The 19,455-nt window shown below is 41.3% G+C and overlaps 1 protein-coding gene across 2 annotated transcripts in view; it reads left to right on the forward strand.

Moving 5' to 3' along the window:
- Positions 1–19,455, forward strand: part of LOC101346492 (zinc finger protein 260-like) — a 76,700-nt gene that overhangs the window by 17,390 nt on the left and 39,855 nt on the right. The window contains exons 2-4 of one of the 2 annotated variants that reach the window (XM_023733253.1): positions 4,978–5,104; positions 6,043–6,193; positions 6,765–8,896. In XM_023733253.1, the coding sequence (XP_023589021.1) occupies positions 4,978–5,104; positions 6,043–6,193; positions 6,765–8,739 (2,253 nt within the window). In that variant the 3' untranslated portion in view covers positions 8,740–8,896. Of the gene's footprint in view, positions 1–4,977; positions 5,105–6,042; positions 6,194–6,764; positions 8,897–19,455 lie in introns of those variants that run through there. The other variant, XM_023733254.1, reaches the window with a different exon arrangement.

Raw genomic sequence — 19,455 nt, forward strand, 5'->3', positions numbered from 1 at the left:
TGACTCTTTCTATTGATTTCCTATTTTCATTTTCATAGATGTGTTCTCTAATTTTTCTTATTTCTTTTCTTCTGGTTACTTGGAATTTAATTTGTTCTGATTTTTCTAGTTTCCTAAGATGGAAGCTTAGGTTGATATTAGATCTTTCTTCTCTTCTGATATGTGCAATGAATGCTATAAATTTTCTTGAAGCACTCCTTTCTTTGAATCCAGCATATTTTGATAAGTTGTAGTTTTGTTTTCATTTTTTTAAAATATCTTCTAATTTCTCTTGAGACTTCTTTGTCCCATGTGTTATTTTGAAGTGTGTCATTTAATTTCTAAGTGTTTTGAAATTTTCTAGCTATTTTCTGTTATTCATATCTAGTTTGTTTCTCTTGTGGTCTGAGAGCATAATCTATGATTCCTGATCATTTAAATATGTTAATGTGTTTTGTGTCCAAGATTGTGGTCTATCTTGGTGAATGTTACCTGTGAGTTTGAGAAGACTTTATTCTACTGCTTTTAGATGACATATTCTAAAAATGTCAGTTAGACCCACTGGATTGATGTTGTTAGCTCAACTATGTCCTTACTAATTTTCTGCCTGCTGGATCAATAAATTGGAAACCCTAGTGACATAGTGGTTAAGAGCTACGGCTGCTAACCAAAAAGGTCAGCAGTTTGAATCCACCATGCACTCTTCGGATACTCTATGGGGAAGTTCTGCTGTGTCCTATAGGGTCGCTATGAGTCAGAATCGACTCAACCGCAACAGGTTTTGTATCAGTAAATTACTGATGGGTGCTGAAGTCTAAACTGTGTCACCTGTATTCAGATACGAACAGGGTCACCCATAGTGGACAGGTTTCAACAGAGCTTCCAGACTAAGACTAGTAAGAAGGACCCGGTGGTCTACTTCTGAAAAAAATGGCCAGTGAAAACCTTATGAGTAACAGCAAAACATTGTCTGGTATGATGTCAGAAGATGACCTCCTCAACTTGGAAGACACTCAAAATATGACTAGGGAAGAGCTGCTTCCTCAAAGTAGAGTCTACCTTAATGACATGGATGGAGTCGTTTTCGGGGCTTTCATTTGCTGATGTGGCACGACTCAAAATGAGAACAGCTGAAAACATCCATTAATAATTGGAACATGGAATGTATGAAGTATGAATCTAGGAAAATTGGAGATTGTCATAAATGAAACAGGACACATAAAGATCGATATCCTAGGCATTAATGAGCTGAAATTGGCTGGTATTGGCCATTTTTTATCAGGCAATCATATGGTCTTCTCTGTTCAGATTGACAATTGAAGAGGATTGGCATTGCATTCATTGTCAAAGAACATTTCAAGGCCTATCTTCAAGTACAAGGCTGTCAGTGATAGAATAATATCTGTGTCTACAAAGAGGACCAGTTAATACGACTACTATTCAAATTTGCACACCAACCACTCGTGCCAAGGGTGAGGAAATTAAAGGTTTTTATGAACCTCAAGCACTGTGAAATTGATGAAACATGCAATCAAGATGCCTTGATAATTACTGGTAATTGGAATGTGAAAGTTGGAAACAAAGAAGGTTGTATCCTTGGAAAATAGGGTCTCAGTGATAGAAACGATGCCGAAGATTGCATGATAGAATTTTGCAAGAACAGTGACTTCCTCATTGTAAATAACCTTTTTTCAACAATATAAACAGCAACTATACACAGAACTCACCATGTGAAAAACAGAAGAATCAAATCGACTATATCTGTGGAAAGAGCAACTTAATATCAACAGAACAAGGCCAGGGGCCAACTGCAGAAGAGACCATCAGTTGGTCATATGCAAGTTCAAGTTGAAGCTGAGGAAAATTAGAGCATGTCCGTGAGAGCCAAAATACAACCTTGAGTATATCACATGTGAATTTAGAGACCATCTCAAGGATAGATTCGGCCCATTGAACACTAGTGACTGAAAATCAGATAAGTTGTGGAATGACATCAAGGACAGCATACACGAAGAAAGGAAGAGGTTATTAAAAAGACAGGAAAGAGAAGACCAAAATGGATGTCAGAAGAGACTCTGAAACCTCGTCTTGAACATTGAGTAGCTAAAGTGAACGGAAAAAATAAAACAGCTGAAGATTTCAGAGGGTGGCTCAAGAAGGCAAAGTAAAGTATTTCAATGAAATGCACAAAGACCTGGATGTACAAAATCAAAAGATAAGAACATGCTCAGCATTTTTCAAGCTAAAAGAACTGGAAAAAAATTCACTCCTTGAGTTGCAGGATTCTATGGGGAAAATATTGAACAACACGGGAAGCATCAAAAAAAAAAAAAAGATGGAAGGGATAAACAGTCACTGTTCCAAAAATAATTGATTGACTTTCAACCACTTTAAGAGGTAACATATTGTTAAGAACTGATGGTGATTGTCTTAGTTATCCAGTGCTGCCATAACAGAAACACCACAAGTGGATGGTTTTAATGAAGAGAAGTTTATTTCCTCATAGTTAAAATAGGCTAAAAGTCATCAGCTCCAGGGGAAGGCTTTTTCTGTTTCTCGGCCTTCTCATCAGTGTTCCCCTGGACTAGGAGCTTCTTGGCGCAGGGACCCCGGTCCAAAGGACATGCTTTGCTCCTGGCGCTGCTTTCTTGATGGTATGAGGTCCCCCTGTCTCTCTGCTCCCCTCTGTCTTTTATATCTCAAGAGATTGCCCCAGGACACAATCCAGTCTTGTAGATCAGGTCGTGCCTTACTAACACAACTGCCACCTATCCTCCCTCATTAACATCATAGAGGCAGGTTTACAACATACAGGAAAATCACACAGTACCAGGAATTATGGCCTAGCCAAACTGATACACACTTCTGGGGGGACATAATTCAAACCATAACAGTAATGAAGGAAGAAGTCCAAGCAATGCTGACGGGAATGGTGAAAAGGCTCCAGGAATTGGTGGAATACCGATTAAGAGGTTTCAGCAAATGGATGCAGCACTGAAAGTCCTCACTTGTCTATGCCAAGAAATTTGGAAAACAGTCTCCTGGTCAACTGACTGGAAGAGATTGTTGTTTTTGCTCATTCCAAAGAAAGGTGATGCAGGAGAATGCAAAAATTGCCAAACAATAATCACACACAAGTATAAAGTTTCACTGAAGATCATTCAAAAGAGGTTGCAGCAGTATATCAACAGGGAACTACCAGAAGTTCAAGCTGGATTCAGAAGAGGACATGAAACAAGGGATATCATTACTGATGTCAGATGGATCTTGTCTGACAGTAAAGAATACCAGAAATATGTTTAGCTCTGTTTTATTGACTTTGCAAAGCATTCAGCTGTGTGGAGTGGATCATAACAAATTACGGGTAACATTGTAAAGAACAGGAATTCCAGAACACTTAATGGTGCCCAAGAGGAACCTATACATAGACCAATAGGCAGTCGTTTCAAAAGAACAAGGAGATACTGGGTGGTTTAAAATCAGGAAAGGTGTGCATCAGGGTTGTATCCTTTCACCATACCTATTCAGTCTGTATGCTGAGTTAATATGAGAAGCTGGACTATATGAAGAATGGGGCATCAGGATTGGAGGAAGAGTCATTAGTAGCCTGTGATTTGCAGATGACACAACCTTGCTTGCTGAAAGTGAAGAGGACTTGAAGCACTTACTGATGAAGTTCCAAGATTACAGCCTTAAATGTGAAATGCACTTCAACATAAAACAAAAATCCTCATAACTTATCCAGTATGCAACATCATGATAAATGGAGAAAAGATTGAAGTTGTCAAGGGTTTTATTTTACTTGGATCTATAGTCAAAACCCATGGAAGCAGCTGTCAAGAAATCAAATGGCGCATTTCTTTGGGCAAATGTGCTGCAAAAGGCCTCTTTAAAGTGTTAAAAAGCAAAGATGTCATTTTGAAGACCAAGGTGCACCTCATCCAAAGCGTAGTATTTTCAGTCACCTCATATGCATGCCAAAGCTGGACAGTGAATAAGGATGATTGAAGAATTGATGCCTTTCAATTATGGTGTTGGCAGAGAATATCATATGGACTCTCAGAAGAACAAACAAATCTCCTGGAAGAAGTACAGCCGGAATGCTCCTTAGAAGCAAAAATGACATGACTTCGTCTCACATAATTTGGACATGTTATCAGGAGGGACTAACTCCTGGAGAAGGAGTTCATGCTTGGTAAACTAGAGGGTGTGCAAAAAAGATGACCCTCTCATGTTTCCTGTCTCTCAATTGAGCTCTGTTTAATTTTTCAATACCTTGCCTGTTCCCATGTAAGGAACAGACAGTATGATAGCAGAACTGCTCGCTTACTGAAAAATAAATGACAAAGATTTGTAATTCTTGAGAAGAATATCTTCTCTGTAGGTGTCTTTCATCTCCTGATCATTTGGAATTTTTCTGGAAAATAGGATGACATCAGGACCTTGAGTTGCCAGTTTATGTGGGCTCCTGGGCCTCCTATGGTGAGGGGCAAAAGGAAACAGTGTCATTTCTTTAGTGTTTGCCTATTGTAAATGTCTCATCCTTCTTTTTCCTGTGCTTCATATTTTGTTGAGTGTTCTGGTCAGCCTTTTTGAAAGAGGTGAAATTGTGTTTTCACAAGAAAGTGATGATCTAAATGTAGAAATAATACTTTCATTTGTAGAGCTTTTTTCTGATTACTGTTATGTGCTCTGACTTCTAGCCCATAACAATAGAGTGGAATAACACCGGAATTGGTCACAATCAAATCGTAGAGTAATAATTTCAGTTGGGAGTATTGTTAAGTCTATGAGACAGGATACAGTGAGGAAGTGAATGTAGACAGTGAAGGCAAGGGGTCAATAGCTAATCCCTAGGGTAGACCTTGGTAGAACATAGAAGCTTGTGCCAAATCCCTAAGAATTCTCGGTTTCCCAGGACTGTTACCCTCACTCTTCCTTTTGCACACATTGGAGAACATGGTACCTTGTTGATCCAGAATATGTGGCATGTTTTAGGACTCACTTGTCATTGAGGATGTGGCTGTGGACTTTACTCAGGAAGAGTGGACTTTGCTGGATCTTCCTCAGAGGAAACTCTACAGAGATGTGATGATAGAAACCTTGAGAAACCTGGCCTCAATCGGTGAGGATGGCATTTTTTTTTACTTACTCTTTTAATAGCCAAATGTATCATACTCATCAACCCTGTGCTAGCATTTGGGCTGAGTAATGGAAATACGTTGATAAATAATACAGGGATGGTCATTTATTTTGTGGAGCTTACATATTCTGGCTTCCCCATAAACTAATAAAACTCTGTGTATTAAAATGACTTTATTTTTCTTGTGGTTAGAAGTCTTCAGGCACTTTTAAGTGTTGTATGTGTGAGAATTGGCCCCATGGCACACTTGGGTACTGAGAGTAGATTTGTGGTTTGGGACCTTGAAAATTGTTTTATTGTATTTATTGCAAGTTTGTCATGATGATTTTGCTGAAAATAAACTCATACCACCATTTCAGGAGACTGTGAAGACCACAGTAGCCTTTCAGTGTAAATGGAATGTTCATTGCTCTTCACTGTCTTTTCCCATAATAACTTTTTCTCCATGAGTACCACATCAGCTACACACATTTATTTTCCCAGATAACCCAGAGAAAGATCTGAGGAGAGTACAGATAGGACTCATTCAGGGCCACTGTGTTGGGGAGCAGCAGGAAGTCCAAAATCCTTTGAAGGATTAGTTGTATATAGAGGAAATTAGATTTGAATAAATCAGTTAGAAAATGTCTTTTTGGGTTGAGAAGAGTTATCTTCACAGATATCTGAGCTTTTCTGACTTTCCTCAATCTTCTCACATCTGTGTTCATAAAGACCTTCCCCTTTTCCTTTTCTGTGTACATAGTGCATTTTTATGTTACATGTGTCTTTGTTGATGTATTCCGTAGTAAATTACTTTCTGACCATTGCCAGACATCCGAATGCCTCAGAGTCCTTCTTTGTTCACAGCTGTCTTTTTCCTTCTAATAATTCCCTTGTTTTCTGTTTCATATTGTGAGCCTCAATTTCAATCATTTTGTCAGTTTCTCGAGACGTTAATGATGGAGGAAAATTATCTAATGAACATATTACAGAGGAAATCATGAAGAAAACCACCTGGTTTTCCATGTTAGGAGAAATCTGCGAATTGCATGGCACTGAAGATCAGCATGAAAACCAAGGGATACATATGAGGTGAGTGTCATTCACACAAAAGAGAGCAGTGCCTCAGGAGACAGTCTTTAGTTAAATTAAAAAAAAAAAAGAGTAAAACCTGTGAAAACCAGAACCTGTGTAAGACAGAAAACTGTCAGCTAATGAAAACTTAAACTTCCACTGAAACAAGTGAAGAGTACTCTTAAAATATTTAAGATTGTACCGTCAAAGGTGGAAACTTGTGAGACCCAAAAAACAAGGCAGTTCTGTTGAGTTCCAGCTCTCACCGGTTCACTGTATCGATAGCTATCTATATCTGTCTGTCTAGAGACAACTAGCTCTAAAATTGTGTGTTCAGGGAATTTTTACAACATACTCTTACCATAAATGTGAGTCAGATACTGAGTATTTGAAATATGTTGCACTTGTACACAATTGTTAGAAAGCCTATTTTTGAAACACTGTCGGTAAAGGTAGCGTCTCTATTAGATGATTTAATCTATGAAGCATGAGACAACTCAGGGCAACAAACATACACATTCACTGTTTTCATAATGGTGAAATGGCAGCAAGCTTATTCCCAACAGCATGTTCCCCTTTTCTTTAACAGACGGCATGTGATAGAGAACCTTTGTAAAAGTAGCAACGACAGTCACTGTGGGAGAACCTTAAACCAGATTCCAGGTCTTACTGTGCTCCAAACAACTACTGAATTAAATGCTTTTGAATGCCCTGAGTGTGGAAAAGCCTTCATGGATCATTCATCACTTAAGCATAATGTGAGATCTCACACTGGATGCAGTGCCTGTCAGTGTAAGGCACGTGGAGAAGCCTGCAGTTGTCCCTCTTCTGTACGCACTCCAGTGAAAACTCTTAATGGAGAGAAACCCCGTAACTATAAGGAACGTGGGAAAAGTTTCATTTGTATCTCAACTCTTACTAATAGTGCAACAACACTCGCTGGAGAGAAAATGTATGAATGTAACAAATGTGGGGAAGTTTTCTATAGTTTCTCATCCTTTAAGACACATGTGAGAGGTCATACATTTGAATGTAAAGAATGTTGGAAAACCAGTGCTCATCCCTCAACCATCACTTTGCATCAAAAATTTCATAGTGGAGAGTGCTCTTATGAATCTAAAAAACGTTTGGAAACCTTTAGTTGTGCCACATCCCTCACTGAACACATAACTCACACTGGAAAGAAACATTTTGAACATTCAGGATGTGCAGAGTTTTTTCGTCAGTCCCCAAACATCAATAATCAAATAAGAACTCATGGTGGAGAGAAGTCATATGAATGTAAACAATGTGGGAAAGTCTTCAGACAACCCTCATATCTCTCTAGACATATAAGAATTCACAGTGGAGAGAAGCCTTATCACTGTAAGAAATGTGGGAAAGCCTTTAGTCAATTTTCAAATCTCACTAGACACGTAAGAACTCACGGTGGAGGGAGGCCATTTGAATGTAAGAAATGTGGGAAAGCATTTAGTGATGCCTCATCCCTCACTATACATAAAGTAACTCATAGTGGAAAGAGGCCATTTGAATGTAAGGACTGTGGGAAAGCCTTTAGTAGGGCCTCATCTCTCACTATACATAAAAGAACTCACAGTGGAAAGAGGCCATTTGAATGTAAGGAATGTGGGAAAGTGTTCAGTTGGGCCTCATCCCTCGCTACACATATAAGAACTCACAGTGGAGAGAAATTACATGAATGTAAGCAGTGTGGGAAAGTCTTCAGTGTATCCTCTCACCTCACTAGACATGTAAGAACTCACAGTGGAGAGAAGCCTTATGAATGTAAGGAATGTGGGAAATCTTTCAGTCAGTCCTCATCCCTCATTAAACATGTAAGAATTCACAGTGGAGAAAAGTCTTATGAATGTAAGGAATGTGGGAAATTCTTTAATCATTCTGCCTCCCTCGCTATACATGTAAGAACTCACAGTGGAGATTGGCCATTTGAATGTAAGGAATGTGGGAAAACCTTTAACTGGGCCTCATCTTTCTCCATACATACGAGAACTCACAGTGGAGAGAAGCCTTATGAATGTAAGGAATGTGGGAAAGCTTTTAGTCGGTCCTCAAACCTCACTAAACATAAAAGGACTCACACTGGAGATAAGCCTTATGGATGTAAGGAATGTGGGAAAGTCTTTACTTGTTCCACATCACTCACTAAACATTTAAGAATTCACACAGGAGAGAAGCCTTATGCATGTAAAGAATGTGGGAAAGTCTTTCGTTATTCTTTCTCACTCAGTAGCCATATAAAAATGCACAGTGGAGAGAAGTCTTACGAATGTAAGAAATGTGGGAAAACCTTTAGTCAGTCCTCATCCCTCACTAGTCATATAAGAAGTCACAGTGGAGAGAAGCCTTATGAATGTCAGAAATGTGGGAAAGCGTTTAGTTATTCCTCATCCCTTACTAACCATATAAGAACTCACAGTGGAGAGAAGCCTTATGAATGTCAGGAATGTGGGAAAGTCTTTGGTCAGTCCTCATCCTTCAGTAAACATAGAAGAACTTGCGGTGGAGGGTCTTTAATCATTCCTCATCCCTCACTAGCCATATAAGAACACACAGTGGTCTGAAGCCTTATAAATGTCAGGAATATGGGAAAACATTTAGTTGGCACACCACACTAATCATTTAACCCACAATGGAGAACTTATAAGGAACATGGTAAAGCTTTTAGTCTTCAAAGCTTACTAAATACACAGTACTCACAATGCAGAGATACCTTATGAATGTAAAGATTGTGTGACTCTAGTCATTCCTCATGCCTTGCTACATGTCTAAGAACTCACAATGGAAGAGGGCTTATGAATGTAAGGAATGTGGAAAAGTCTTTAGTTATTTTTCTCTCTGTAAACATGCTAACAGTGAAGTCCTTATGATTGTAGGGAATATGGGAGAGTTTTCAGATGTGCTTTATCCATTGGAACACATATAAATAAGTCTATTGAAGAGAAGATGTACATTGTGTATACGATGATGTTGAATAGATTTCATCCCTTTTTACAACCCTTGATATTTTGATTATTTCCTTTCATTTTTCTGAATTGGATGAAAACCAATATTTTTAACAGAATCAGGATTATATAATATGTTTAGTGTTGTAGTGGACATGTTTTGTATTGCATTCCATTTTCCTTGCTATTATCGTGATCTCTGATTTACTGATGAGGAAACTGCACAGAAAGTTTTAACCCAGAGTCAACCCACAGAAGTACTACTGTTTCACATGGTGGTATTAAAAGCAGTGTTTTCATGGAAGGATGGATCCTTCTCAGGTCCCAAGGCCATGGTGGGCCTCCACAGAGCCCAGCCTAACATAGCTGCAGTGGAACTTCCATCCTGCATGGGCACCAAGCCTGTTCTTATTGACAGAGTCCCAGTTTTGGTAGTTATGAAGATCAAAGAGTGTATGCCAGGCCAGGATATGAAGCTTCAGTTGCTTGTCTGAGCTGCAGTAATGGATGCTGCTACACCTGGTGTGCACACCCACTGCAGGACCTAGAAAGTTGGGAGTTCCTGTATTAATGGGAGTAGACAAGGGAATGTTGGTCTGGAGGTTTATCCAACACTACTCTACCACATGCTGAACTGGGAGCTGCCTCACTGATTCTTCATGTAAGTAGCCTGGGAAATGGTGACTGTAGGTACCAGAACCCTTCAAATTAGACCTTTCCTTAATGCAGCAGTTCCTGTTGTAGAATCATTCTATGGAAATCTCTGGGTACTGTGATGGTGCTTGTTAATAAAAGTGATAAATAGTGGATACCATGAGAGTCAGTATCTCCCACTAAGGGAGTTCAGTAAATCCCTGACCACACGTCAGAATATTTAACTGCCACTAAATGAATTATTTCCAGAAAACTTTGAACCACAGGAAAGATATTCTTTGCATAATGTGTGAAAGAGTAGGTACATAATGATAGTTTGTAAACTTTTACACATAAATGTTTTACATTTCATAAATGTTTACAAACCAGCTGATAGAGTTCATCCTAGAACATTAACAAGGATTCTCCTCCAAAGGTGAGATTGTGATTAATTTCTCATTTTGCTTCTGCCTGGTTTTCATTTTTTTACATTCATTGTTTATAGCTTACAATATTTTTAACGTTATTTGTAAAATTTGGAAACTACTTCACTTTTTAAATGTGTAGTTATTTTAGGTGAAAAATGCATTAATTTTGGTAGTGTGTAGCACAGTGGTACAGAACAGTATCATTCTTCTCTCCAAAATCTCCTTCATGTTGTCCTTCCTAGTCAGACTTTCCCGTTTTTGAGAATCCCTGGGAACTGTCTTTACACATATCATTCACTATGTGGATTTTTTATTTTGGTTCCTTTCATTTAGCATAATACTTTTGGGAGTCATCCATGTTGATGAGTGTATCGGTAGTTGTTTTTTGTGTAGTCTGTTGTGTAGTTATACCACAGTTTGTGCATTCACCATTGGAGGACAGTTGTGTTTCCAGTTTTTATGAACAAAGCCTAAATAAAGTTTCTTGCACAGATTTTTATATGGACATAAAGTTTTCATTTTTCTCACATATATCTCTGGGAGTGCGATTGCTGTCACACGGTAGGTGTATGCTTATAACGAACTGCTGATCTTTTTTAAAGAGTATGTGCCGTTTTGTATTCTCTCCAGCAATGTAAAATTACAGTTGCTTCTGAGATCTGGAACAGATGCTTTCTGAAGGAACCTAGTACACTTCTGTTTTTCACTGGCATCGGGGAAGGACATTCGGGTGGGTGGCTTATCTGACAGGCAACCCCGCACTTGCTTAGGGGAGGATGTGGCCTGAAGCCATCTGACTATACCACCACTACCACTGCCAGCCTGCTCTGAGCCTAGGGCCCAACCGAGTCTTTTGTGGAAGGAAAATAAAAATACTCAGCTGTCAGCCATGGGAAGTGGTCACTGCTCCTCAACACAACTCACGAGGCCTTGGTCATACGGTGTCCTAGTGCAGAACCTTGGAGTAGATAGGCACAGCTGAGCTAGCACGTCAATTGGTAGCCCTCTTACCACTCTCTCCCTCCATTGTCTTGGCTGAAATAAGTATTCTCTATGTGGCAGGCGGAATCGACATGTTACCATGCAACAGAATTAGGGTCCAGAGGTGGTGATGCAGGCTCATAGTTTCTATCCTAGATGGTTCCCGGTTGCTTCAACCTCTGTGGGTGCTCTGGAGCTGTGGCCTCTCCTCCAAGACAGCTTTTCCCACATCTGCCTAGTCTGCAGCTCATCCAAAACTGCTGGGATCAGGATAGCCATCTTGAGCTTGGGTCGCCAAGAAGAAGCATGTTGGGAAATGCAGGCAGTGCTGTTTCATCTACTGGGCTCCATCCTCCCAAAACTTTTAAAGCAACATTGTCCACTTAGACTTGGTGGTTCTGGTGTGTTCCAGTGAAAACTGAGTGTAATATCTCTAGCTTTAGTTATTTATTGAAGTTTGATAAAGTATATTCAAGTGGAAAGATAGTTTTTCAGCTTATTAAGCTTATGTAGCTAATATGTTTATCTATGAACGTATGAATAAAGATAAATATAAATATACCATGAAAAACAGCTCCACTCAAGTATTCTCAAGTCATCTCCACCTCACCTCAGTTCCAGAGCCCTGATAATCTTACATAGCTTTAAAATATGACAGTCTTTAAGAAACACCATGTGTGCTTATTTATTTTGGTAGCATTAGTTGGAATTGAATTTACCATGAGCAAGGTGAGTTTTGACAGATGGAATTTCTTCCACGTATTTTGACTTTCTTAGCTAAAGAAAATCTGTACTTCCAGTAAAAGGATCAGTCATGACCTAGACTCAAACTGTTTAGGTATCTTATTTGTCTATACATATAGATATATTATTATGATGAAACATTTAATGGTTAAAAACAAACTGAGTCTCCATTGTCCCACCCAAGAAAACAATTTCTCTAGTTGTCCAAAAGTATTAAGAGTTTCCAGGTTTTTTAAAGTTAGGATCCAAAGAAGATTTAGATCTTGCCTTTTTGTTTTTTAATTTCTTTAATATGTTTTATGTATTACATTTGCCTGCAGATTTTTTCTTACTGTGATAAAACTATACATAACAGTGTTTGCCAGTTCAATATTTTCTACCTGTACAATTTAGTGACACCAATTATGTCAATACTGCTGTGCAAATATCACCATATCTGTTACCAACTTTCCATCGCCATAAAATCACAATGTTTTCTAAATGATGCCTCCTTTCTGCTTTCCTCCAATCCTTTGTTACAAATATTGAACTTGGATCTCTATATTTTAGCCTAGTTATTTCTTATAGGTGAGATCATACAATGTATCTTGACTTTCCTCACTGAGCTGAATGTTTTCTAAGGATCATCCATGTTATATAACACGTATGAGAGCATTATTTCTCTTTATGACTGATTAGTATCTCATTGTATGTATGTACATTTTGTTTGTTCTTTCATCCATTGATGAACATTTAGGTTGTTCCCACCTTTTTACTATTGTGAATAGTGTTGCAGCGAACATTGGTATATACATGTCTACTTGGGTTGCTTTTTTCAAGTTTCGGGTATATAACTAGTAGTGGAATTACTGTGTCATGTGGTAGGTCTATGGCTAACTTTTTGAGGAGGTCCTGCAGTGCAGTGAATTACTTAATATGGCCCTTTTAGCCATAGTCTTTGTGACTCCCATGCAATGATTGGGTGGGAATATGCAAATAAGGTGCTTGTGGCCCACCAAGGGGATTGGACAGCTTGCTGCTAATGCAAATAAGGTGCATGGAACCCTGTGAGAGTGGGACCATGCACATAAGGTGTATAGAACCCTAACAAGGGGATTGGTCAGTTTTGCCATCCTGCTAGGCTTAAAAGCCAATCCCAGAGCAGAGGAGGACCTGACTACCACCAAAAAGAAGAGATGGGTGTAGAGCACATCCTTTGAACCTAGGATTCCTGCACTGAGATTGTCTTAGACCCAGAAGACAGAGCTATAAAACTGAAGATGGCAAGACAGTGGGAAGCAGCAGCAGAGAAATAGAAGAGGTAGTGGAACCAGGAGACCGGCAGGAGATGGTGCAGTAAGCTCCCTGGCTTATGGAGTGAGAAAGCTGAGTGCCTTCAGGAAGGAGGCTTGTGGCAGAGTGGAGTGCCTCTAGACATCACAGAGGAGCTAAAGAGCATTGCAACACTTGCCCAAGCAGGGCAGAGGCTCGGCTGAGGGCCAGAGAGAGGCTGGAGAAGAAACTGTACTGATCGAAAAACTATCCTGAGTCTTTGCTGATCCTCAATTGCAACTTGCTACTTCCCTAATAAACCTCATAATTGTATTATCTGTGAGTTTTGTGTGTCCATTGCAGTAAATTATAGAACCCCGCAAAGAAGTAGAGAGTGCCATGGTAAGGTGGTGCCTGGTGTGAGAATTGGTAATTGACATAGTGCTGGAAAATAGGCTTCTCAGCTTGAAAGCTATTCAAGATATGACTTGAGAAGAGCTGCCTCCTCAAAGTAGAGTCAACCTTTATGATAAGAATGCAGTCAAGCTTTCGAGACCGTTCATCTGATGTTCCACAACTCACAGTGACAAGAAATAGCTGCAAACATCCATTAATCAGAATGGGAATGTATGAAGTATGAATCTAGGAAAATTGGAAATCGTTAAAAATTAAGTGGAATGCATAAATATTGATATCCTAGGCATTACTGATCTGAAATGGACTGGTATTGCCCATTTTGAATTGGATAATCATATGGTCTACTATGCTGGGAATGACAAATTAAAGAGGAACGGTGTTACATTCAACAACAAAAGGAACATTTCAAGATCTATCCTGAAGTACAATGCTGTCAGTGATAGAATGATATCCATATGCCTACAAGGAAGACCAGTTAATACAACTATTATTCAAATTTATGAACCAACCAATAAGGCCAAAGATGAAGAAATTGAAGATTTTTACCAACTTTTACAGTCTGAAATTGATTGAACCCACAATGAGCATGCATTGATAATTACTGGTGATTGGAATGTGAAAGCTGGAAACAAAGAAGGATTGGTACTTGGATATTATGGCCTTGGTGTTAGAAATGATGCCAGAGATTGCATGATAGAATTTTGCAAGACCAACGACTTCTTCATTGCAAATACCTTTTTCAGCAATGTAAGTATTGACTATACACGTGGACCCTGCTGAGTGGAATACACAGGAATCAAATCGACTACATCTGTGGAAAGAAATGATGGAAAAGCTCAGTATCATCAGTCAGAAAAAGGCTAGGGGCCCACTACGAAACAGATCATCAATTGCTCCTACGCAAGTTCAAGTTGAAGCTGAAGAAAATTAGAACAAGTTCACAAGAGCCAAAGTACGATCTTGAGTATATTCCACCTGAATTTAGAGACCATCTTAAGAATAGATTTGATGTATTGAATGCTAATGACCAAAGACCAGATGAGTTGTGGAATGATTTCATGGACATCGTACATGAAGAAAGCAAGTGGTCATTAAAAAGACAGGAAAAAAGTCTAAAATGGATGTCAGAAGAGACTGAAAGTTGCTCTTGAATGTTGAATAGCTAAAGTGAAAGGAAGAAATGATGAAGTAAAAGCTAAACAGAAGATTTCAAAGGGTGGCCCAAGAAGACAGAGTAAAGGATTATAATGACATGTGCAGAGACCTGGAGTTAGGAAACCAAAAAGGAAGAACACGCTTGGCATTTCATAAGCTGAAAGAACTGAAGAAAAATTCAAGCTTTGAGTTACAATAGTGAAGGATTCTGTGGAAAAATAGTGAATGATGCAGGAAGCATCAAAAGAAAATGGAAGGAATACACAGAGTCACTCTACCAAAAAGAACTGGTTGACATTCGCCATTTCAGGAGTTAGGCTACAATCAAGATCCAATGGTAGTGATGGAAGAAGTCAAAACTGCACTGAAGACATTGGCGGTAAACAAGACCCCAGGAATTGACAGAATACCAATTGAGATGTTTCAACAAATGGATACAGCAATGGAAGTGCTCCCTTGTCTATACTGAGAAAATTGAAGATGGGTACCTGGCCAACTGACTGGAAGAGATCCAAATTTTTGTCCATTCCAAAGAAAGGTGATCCAACCAAATTCAGAAATTATCCAATATTACCATTAATATCACACACAAGTAAAATTTTGCTGAAGTTCATTCCAAAGCGGCTGCAGCAGCACATCGTCAGAATTGCCAGAAATCCAAGCTGGATTCAGAAGAGGACGTGGAACAAGGGATATTGTTGGTTATGTCAGATGGATCCTGGATGAAAGCAGAGGATACCAGAATGATGTTTACTTGTGTTTTATTGACTATGCAGAAGCATTCAACTTTGAGGATCATAACAAATTATGGATAACATTTCAAAAAAATTAAAATTCCAGAACACTTAATTGTGCTCATGAGGAGCCTACACATAGATCAACAGGCAGTCATTCAAACAGAACAAGGGGATACTGCATGATTTAAAGTCAGGAAAAGTGTGCATCAGGGTTGTATCCTTTCACCATACCTGTTCAGTCTGTATGCTGAGGAAATAATCAGAGAAGCTGGACTATATGGTGAAGAACGGAGCCTCAGGTTCGGAGGAAGACTCCATAACCTGCGATATGCAGTTGACACACCCTTGCTTGGTGAAAGTGAAGAGAACTTGAACACTTACTGATGAAGATCAAAGACTATAGCCTTCAGTATGGATTACACCTCAAAAAAAAGAAAACAAAAACCCTCACATCTGGGCCAGGAATCAACATCATGATAAACGGGAAAAGATTGAGTTTACTTCCCCCAGGGACATGGCAAGGGGTACCAGGGACGTGGAATTTGTTATGGATTGAACTGTGCTTCCCAAAAATATGTACTGTAAATCGTAACCCTATATCTGTGGATGTTATCCTATTTGAGAATAGGGTTTACTTTCTTACATTAATGAGGCCATATCAGCGTAGGGTGTATCTTAAGCCAATTACTTTTGAGATATACAAGGAACACATTAGGCACAGAAGAAAGGAAGCACAGATTGGGGAAGATACATGCCACACCATGCGAAGATTGCCAAGGAACAGAACCTGAAAGAAACAAGGACCTTCCCCCTAGAACTAACAGAGAAAGCCTTTTCCAAGAACAAGTACCCTGAATTTGGACTTACAGCCTCCTAAATCATGAGAAAATAAATTTCTGTTTGTTAAAGCCACCCACTTATGGTAGATCTGTTACAGCAATACTAACAAACTACCTGGGTGCTGCTGTGGAGGAGGAAGAGTGTGGGCTGTGCCATTGCGGCCTCACATCCATGCAGAACAGCCACTGTGGGTTCTGCGCTCTGGCTTCTGGCCTCCTCAGCACCCAAACACCACAAATATCTGTCTTCCACTTCTGTGCAACCAGATGTTTAGAATTCAGAATTTGGTTTCCCCATAGAAATCACGTAATGAATGGCAGTTTGGTCCTCGGCCTGGGCCACAGGTGTCCATATAACACCTAACTAGACGAAGTGGAGTGGCAGGCCTTGTGGGGCCCACAGCCCACCTGCTCCACCACACCACCCCTGCCCTGCTGAGCCTCCTCTCTGGGCCTAGGGCTTCCAGGTGTGAGAACAGGGAGATCCCTCTTTCCTCCTGCAGTGGAAGGGGTCTATACTAGCATAAGCGGGGTGACAGCTGGAGTCCACGTTTTCAGTGGGGAAGCGGTGCAGCCATCTGGGAGCGGGACAGGAGGGGGAGTGGGGGAGTCTGTGAGAAGAGGACCAGGGAAGGGGCATTTCTGCAGCCACAAGCTCCCCTCCACTTGCTGCCTGCTTTGACATGGCACCCCGAGCTCAGCTTCCGGGCAGCCCCATAGAAGCCTGACAGCTTGGAAAGAGCAGGGTGTACAGCCGGGCAGTGTTAGGCTCTCACATTAGAAGCCAGAGGCCAGGTCAGTTGAAACTGAGGCCCAGAGTTCGGCTTACAGTTACCCAGCACCCCCTTTACATGCCACTGTACACCCCACCCTCCTCCAAGGGTTGCCCACCACTCCAGGATGGGGTGTCCGGAAGGACAGCAGTAGCAGCCTTCAGGTGGTAGCCCAGAAGATGCTGGCTATGGGCCACCCGGGCCTGCCCTGACCCTCAGTCTCCACAAACGGCCAGAGGCAGGACCCGGCCCACCATGAAGGGGTAACCAGATTCCACAGGTGAACTGTATCTGGGAGCTCTGGGCCCTGGGCTCAAAGAAGCAGTGCTTGGGCAGGGCGGAGCCTGCAGGTGGGCAGTGGGGGTGCCTTCCCTGCACCAGGGAGGGGTGAGGTGGGGAGAAAGCTTGGGGAGGTGAGCCTGAGGGTCAGTGCAGCAGGACACCTATGACCCGTTTTCAGACAGGAAGCTCAGGATCCTTTATCACCTTGCTGGTTCCCTGGGCTCCAAGCTGTGTGTGTAGGAGAGGAGGGGAGGCCCTTCCAGGAAGCCCTTGTCACCTGGGTTATTGCCATCTGTGGGGAGGGGAGGACGATGAACCTTCTGTAGCTGTGACACCGAAGGGAAGCTACTCAAATTCCTCTCTCCAGAATTCATCTCACTCTTTTTTTCAAGGACTTAATTTTTTTTTTTTTTTTGGTGGTAAAAGTATTTATTTAAAAAAATCTGCCATTTCCACATTTTTTATGTGTACAATTGAGCAACCAGGAGCACCATCTGTTTCCAAATTTCCCATCACCCTTAAAGGATTTAATCTTTACAAGCTCAAGAACAGTTTATTCAGCTAAAAAAAAAAAAAAAATCTCATTGATGATGATTTTATTTCTTTTCTTTTCTCAAGGTCAAGAATTACCCAGTTAAATGGACCTATTTTCTTCCTCCTTCTCTGCCTTCCCGTTATTCATTCGAAACTTATTTAACTTCTGCTGGGCACCAGCAGCTGAGTAGAAACTGCTTCCTCCCCCAAATGGTTGCCTTAACATATGGTGTCTCCTCTGGCTGACTACCCCTCACCCACTCAATCAAAGCCTCCTGACACCCCAGCAGAGGTGTCCTCATGCTCCTGGGGCTCCAGGCTCAGCCTGCCTGCACTCTCGGGGCCTTGGCCTACGTGTAGAACCTATCTGCCTATCCTCTCTGCCTCCCACTGCAGGAAGTTTTCTCTGATGGCATCAGCTGGGTTCAGTACTTCCTTCAGTCAGCAACCCACCCCATAGAGGAGGGCTATGCTCTTCATGGCTGTGTGAGTCTGTGCTGTTTCATATGGGATTCTCTTTTGGACTGGCTAGAGGGTATGTGGAGCCAAGGTGGCGCCGTGGTTAAAGAGCTCAGGCTGCTAATCAAAAGGTCGGCAGTTCAAATCCACCAGCAGCTCCTTGGAAATACTATGGGGCAGTTCTACGCTGTCCTGTAGGGTTGTTATGGGTCAGAATCAACTCGATGGCAACAGGTTTGTTTTTTTTTTTTTGTTTAGAGCCTGTATGTGTTTTGTGTGTGTCTGTTGTGTGTGTGTGTGCACTCATTCTCCCCCAGACTAGAGCTCCCCAAAGGCAAGCATCCTTTCTTCTCCTCCCTCTGGACCCTTGACTGATGGTGTGACGTCATTGACCAACTGTCCTGGAGTCACAGGTGAAGGGACATTGAGGCCTAAGGGCAGGATTTCTGGGGGAGAAGGATGAGAAAGCTGCCCTTCCCCCTGCTTTCTGCCTCCCTATTATCCCCCCACTGCAGCCTGGCTTGCCAGGCAGGCCATCCAAATGGGGTTGCCAGGACACTGATTGGCAGAGAGGAGGTGCTGAACCTCGAAAAGACAAGGCTCCATCGAGGCAAAGGGCGCGGGGCAGTAGGACCCTGGGATGGTTTTTAAACTGTGCAGAGGTAACTTCGGAATTCCTCACAGTTGGCTCCGGGCATTGGTGGGGTGGAGGAGGTAGGACCCATCCCAACCCTCATGTCCATCACAGTCTCATTTTATATCAGGTTGCTTTGCAAGATTGCATTTGAAGAACGTGTCTCTGTAGCCCCAAAGATGAGAGAATCTTCAGCCTCTCCCCAGTCTGCAGTCTTCCTCCATTCAAATCCTTCATGGGACAGCCCTCACTGAGGGGCTATGGGGCTGGAGGGACGAGTCCACACACCCATCACTGCAGGAATCCTGGCCTTGAGCCCTCTGCTGGTTGTTGGTTGGACAAGGCAGTGCCCCGGGCTAGGTCAAGGCTGTGCACATGCCAAGTGCTCATTAGAGCCAAGTCTGAAGAGTGAGGAGAGATGGGGGGGTGCCCAGGTTCTTCCCTGGCCCT

This window comes from Trichechus manatus, unplaced genomic scaffold (genome assembly GCF_000243295.1).
Source record: "Trichechus manatus latirostris isolate Lorelei unplaced genomic scaffold, TriManLat1.0 scaffold00057, whole genome shotgun sequence".
NCBI lineage: Eukaryota > Metazoa > Chordata > Mammalia > Sirenia > Trichechidae > Trichechus > Trichechus manatus.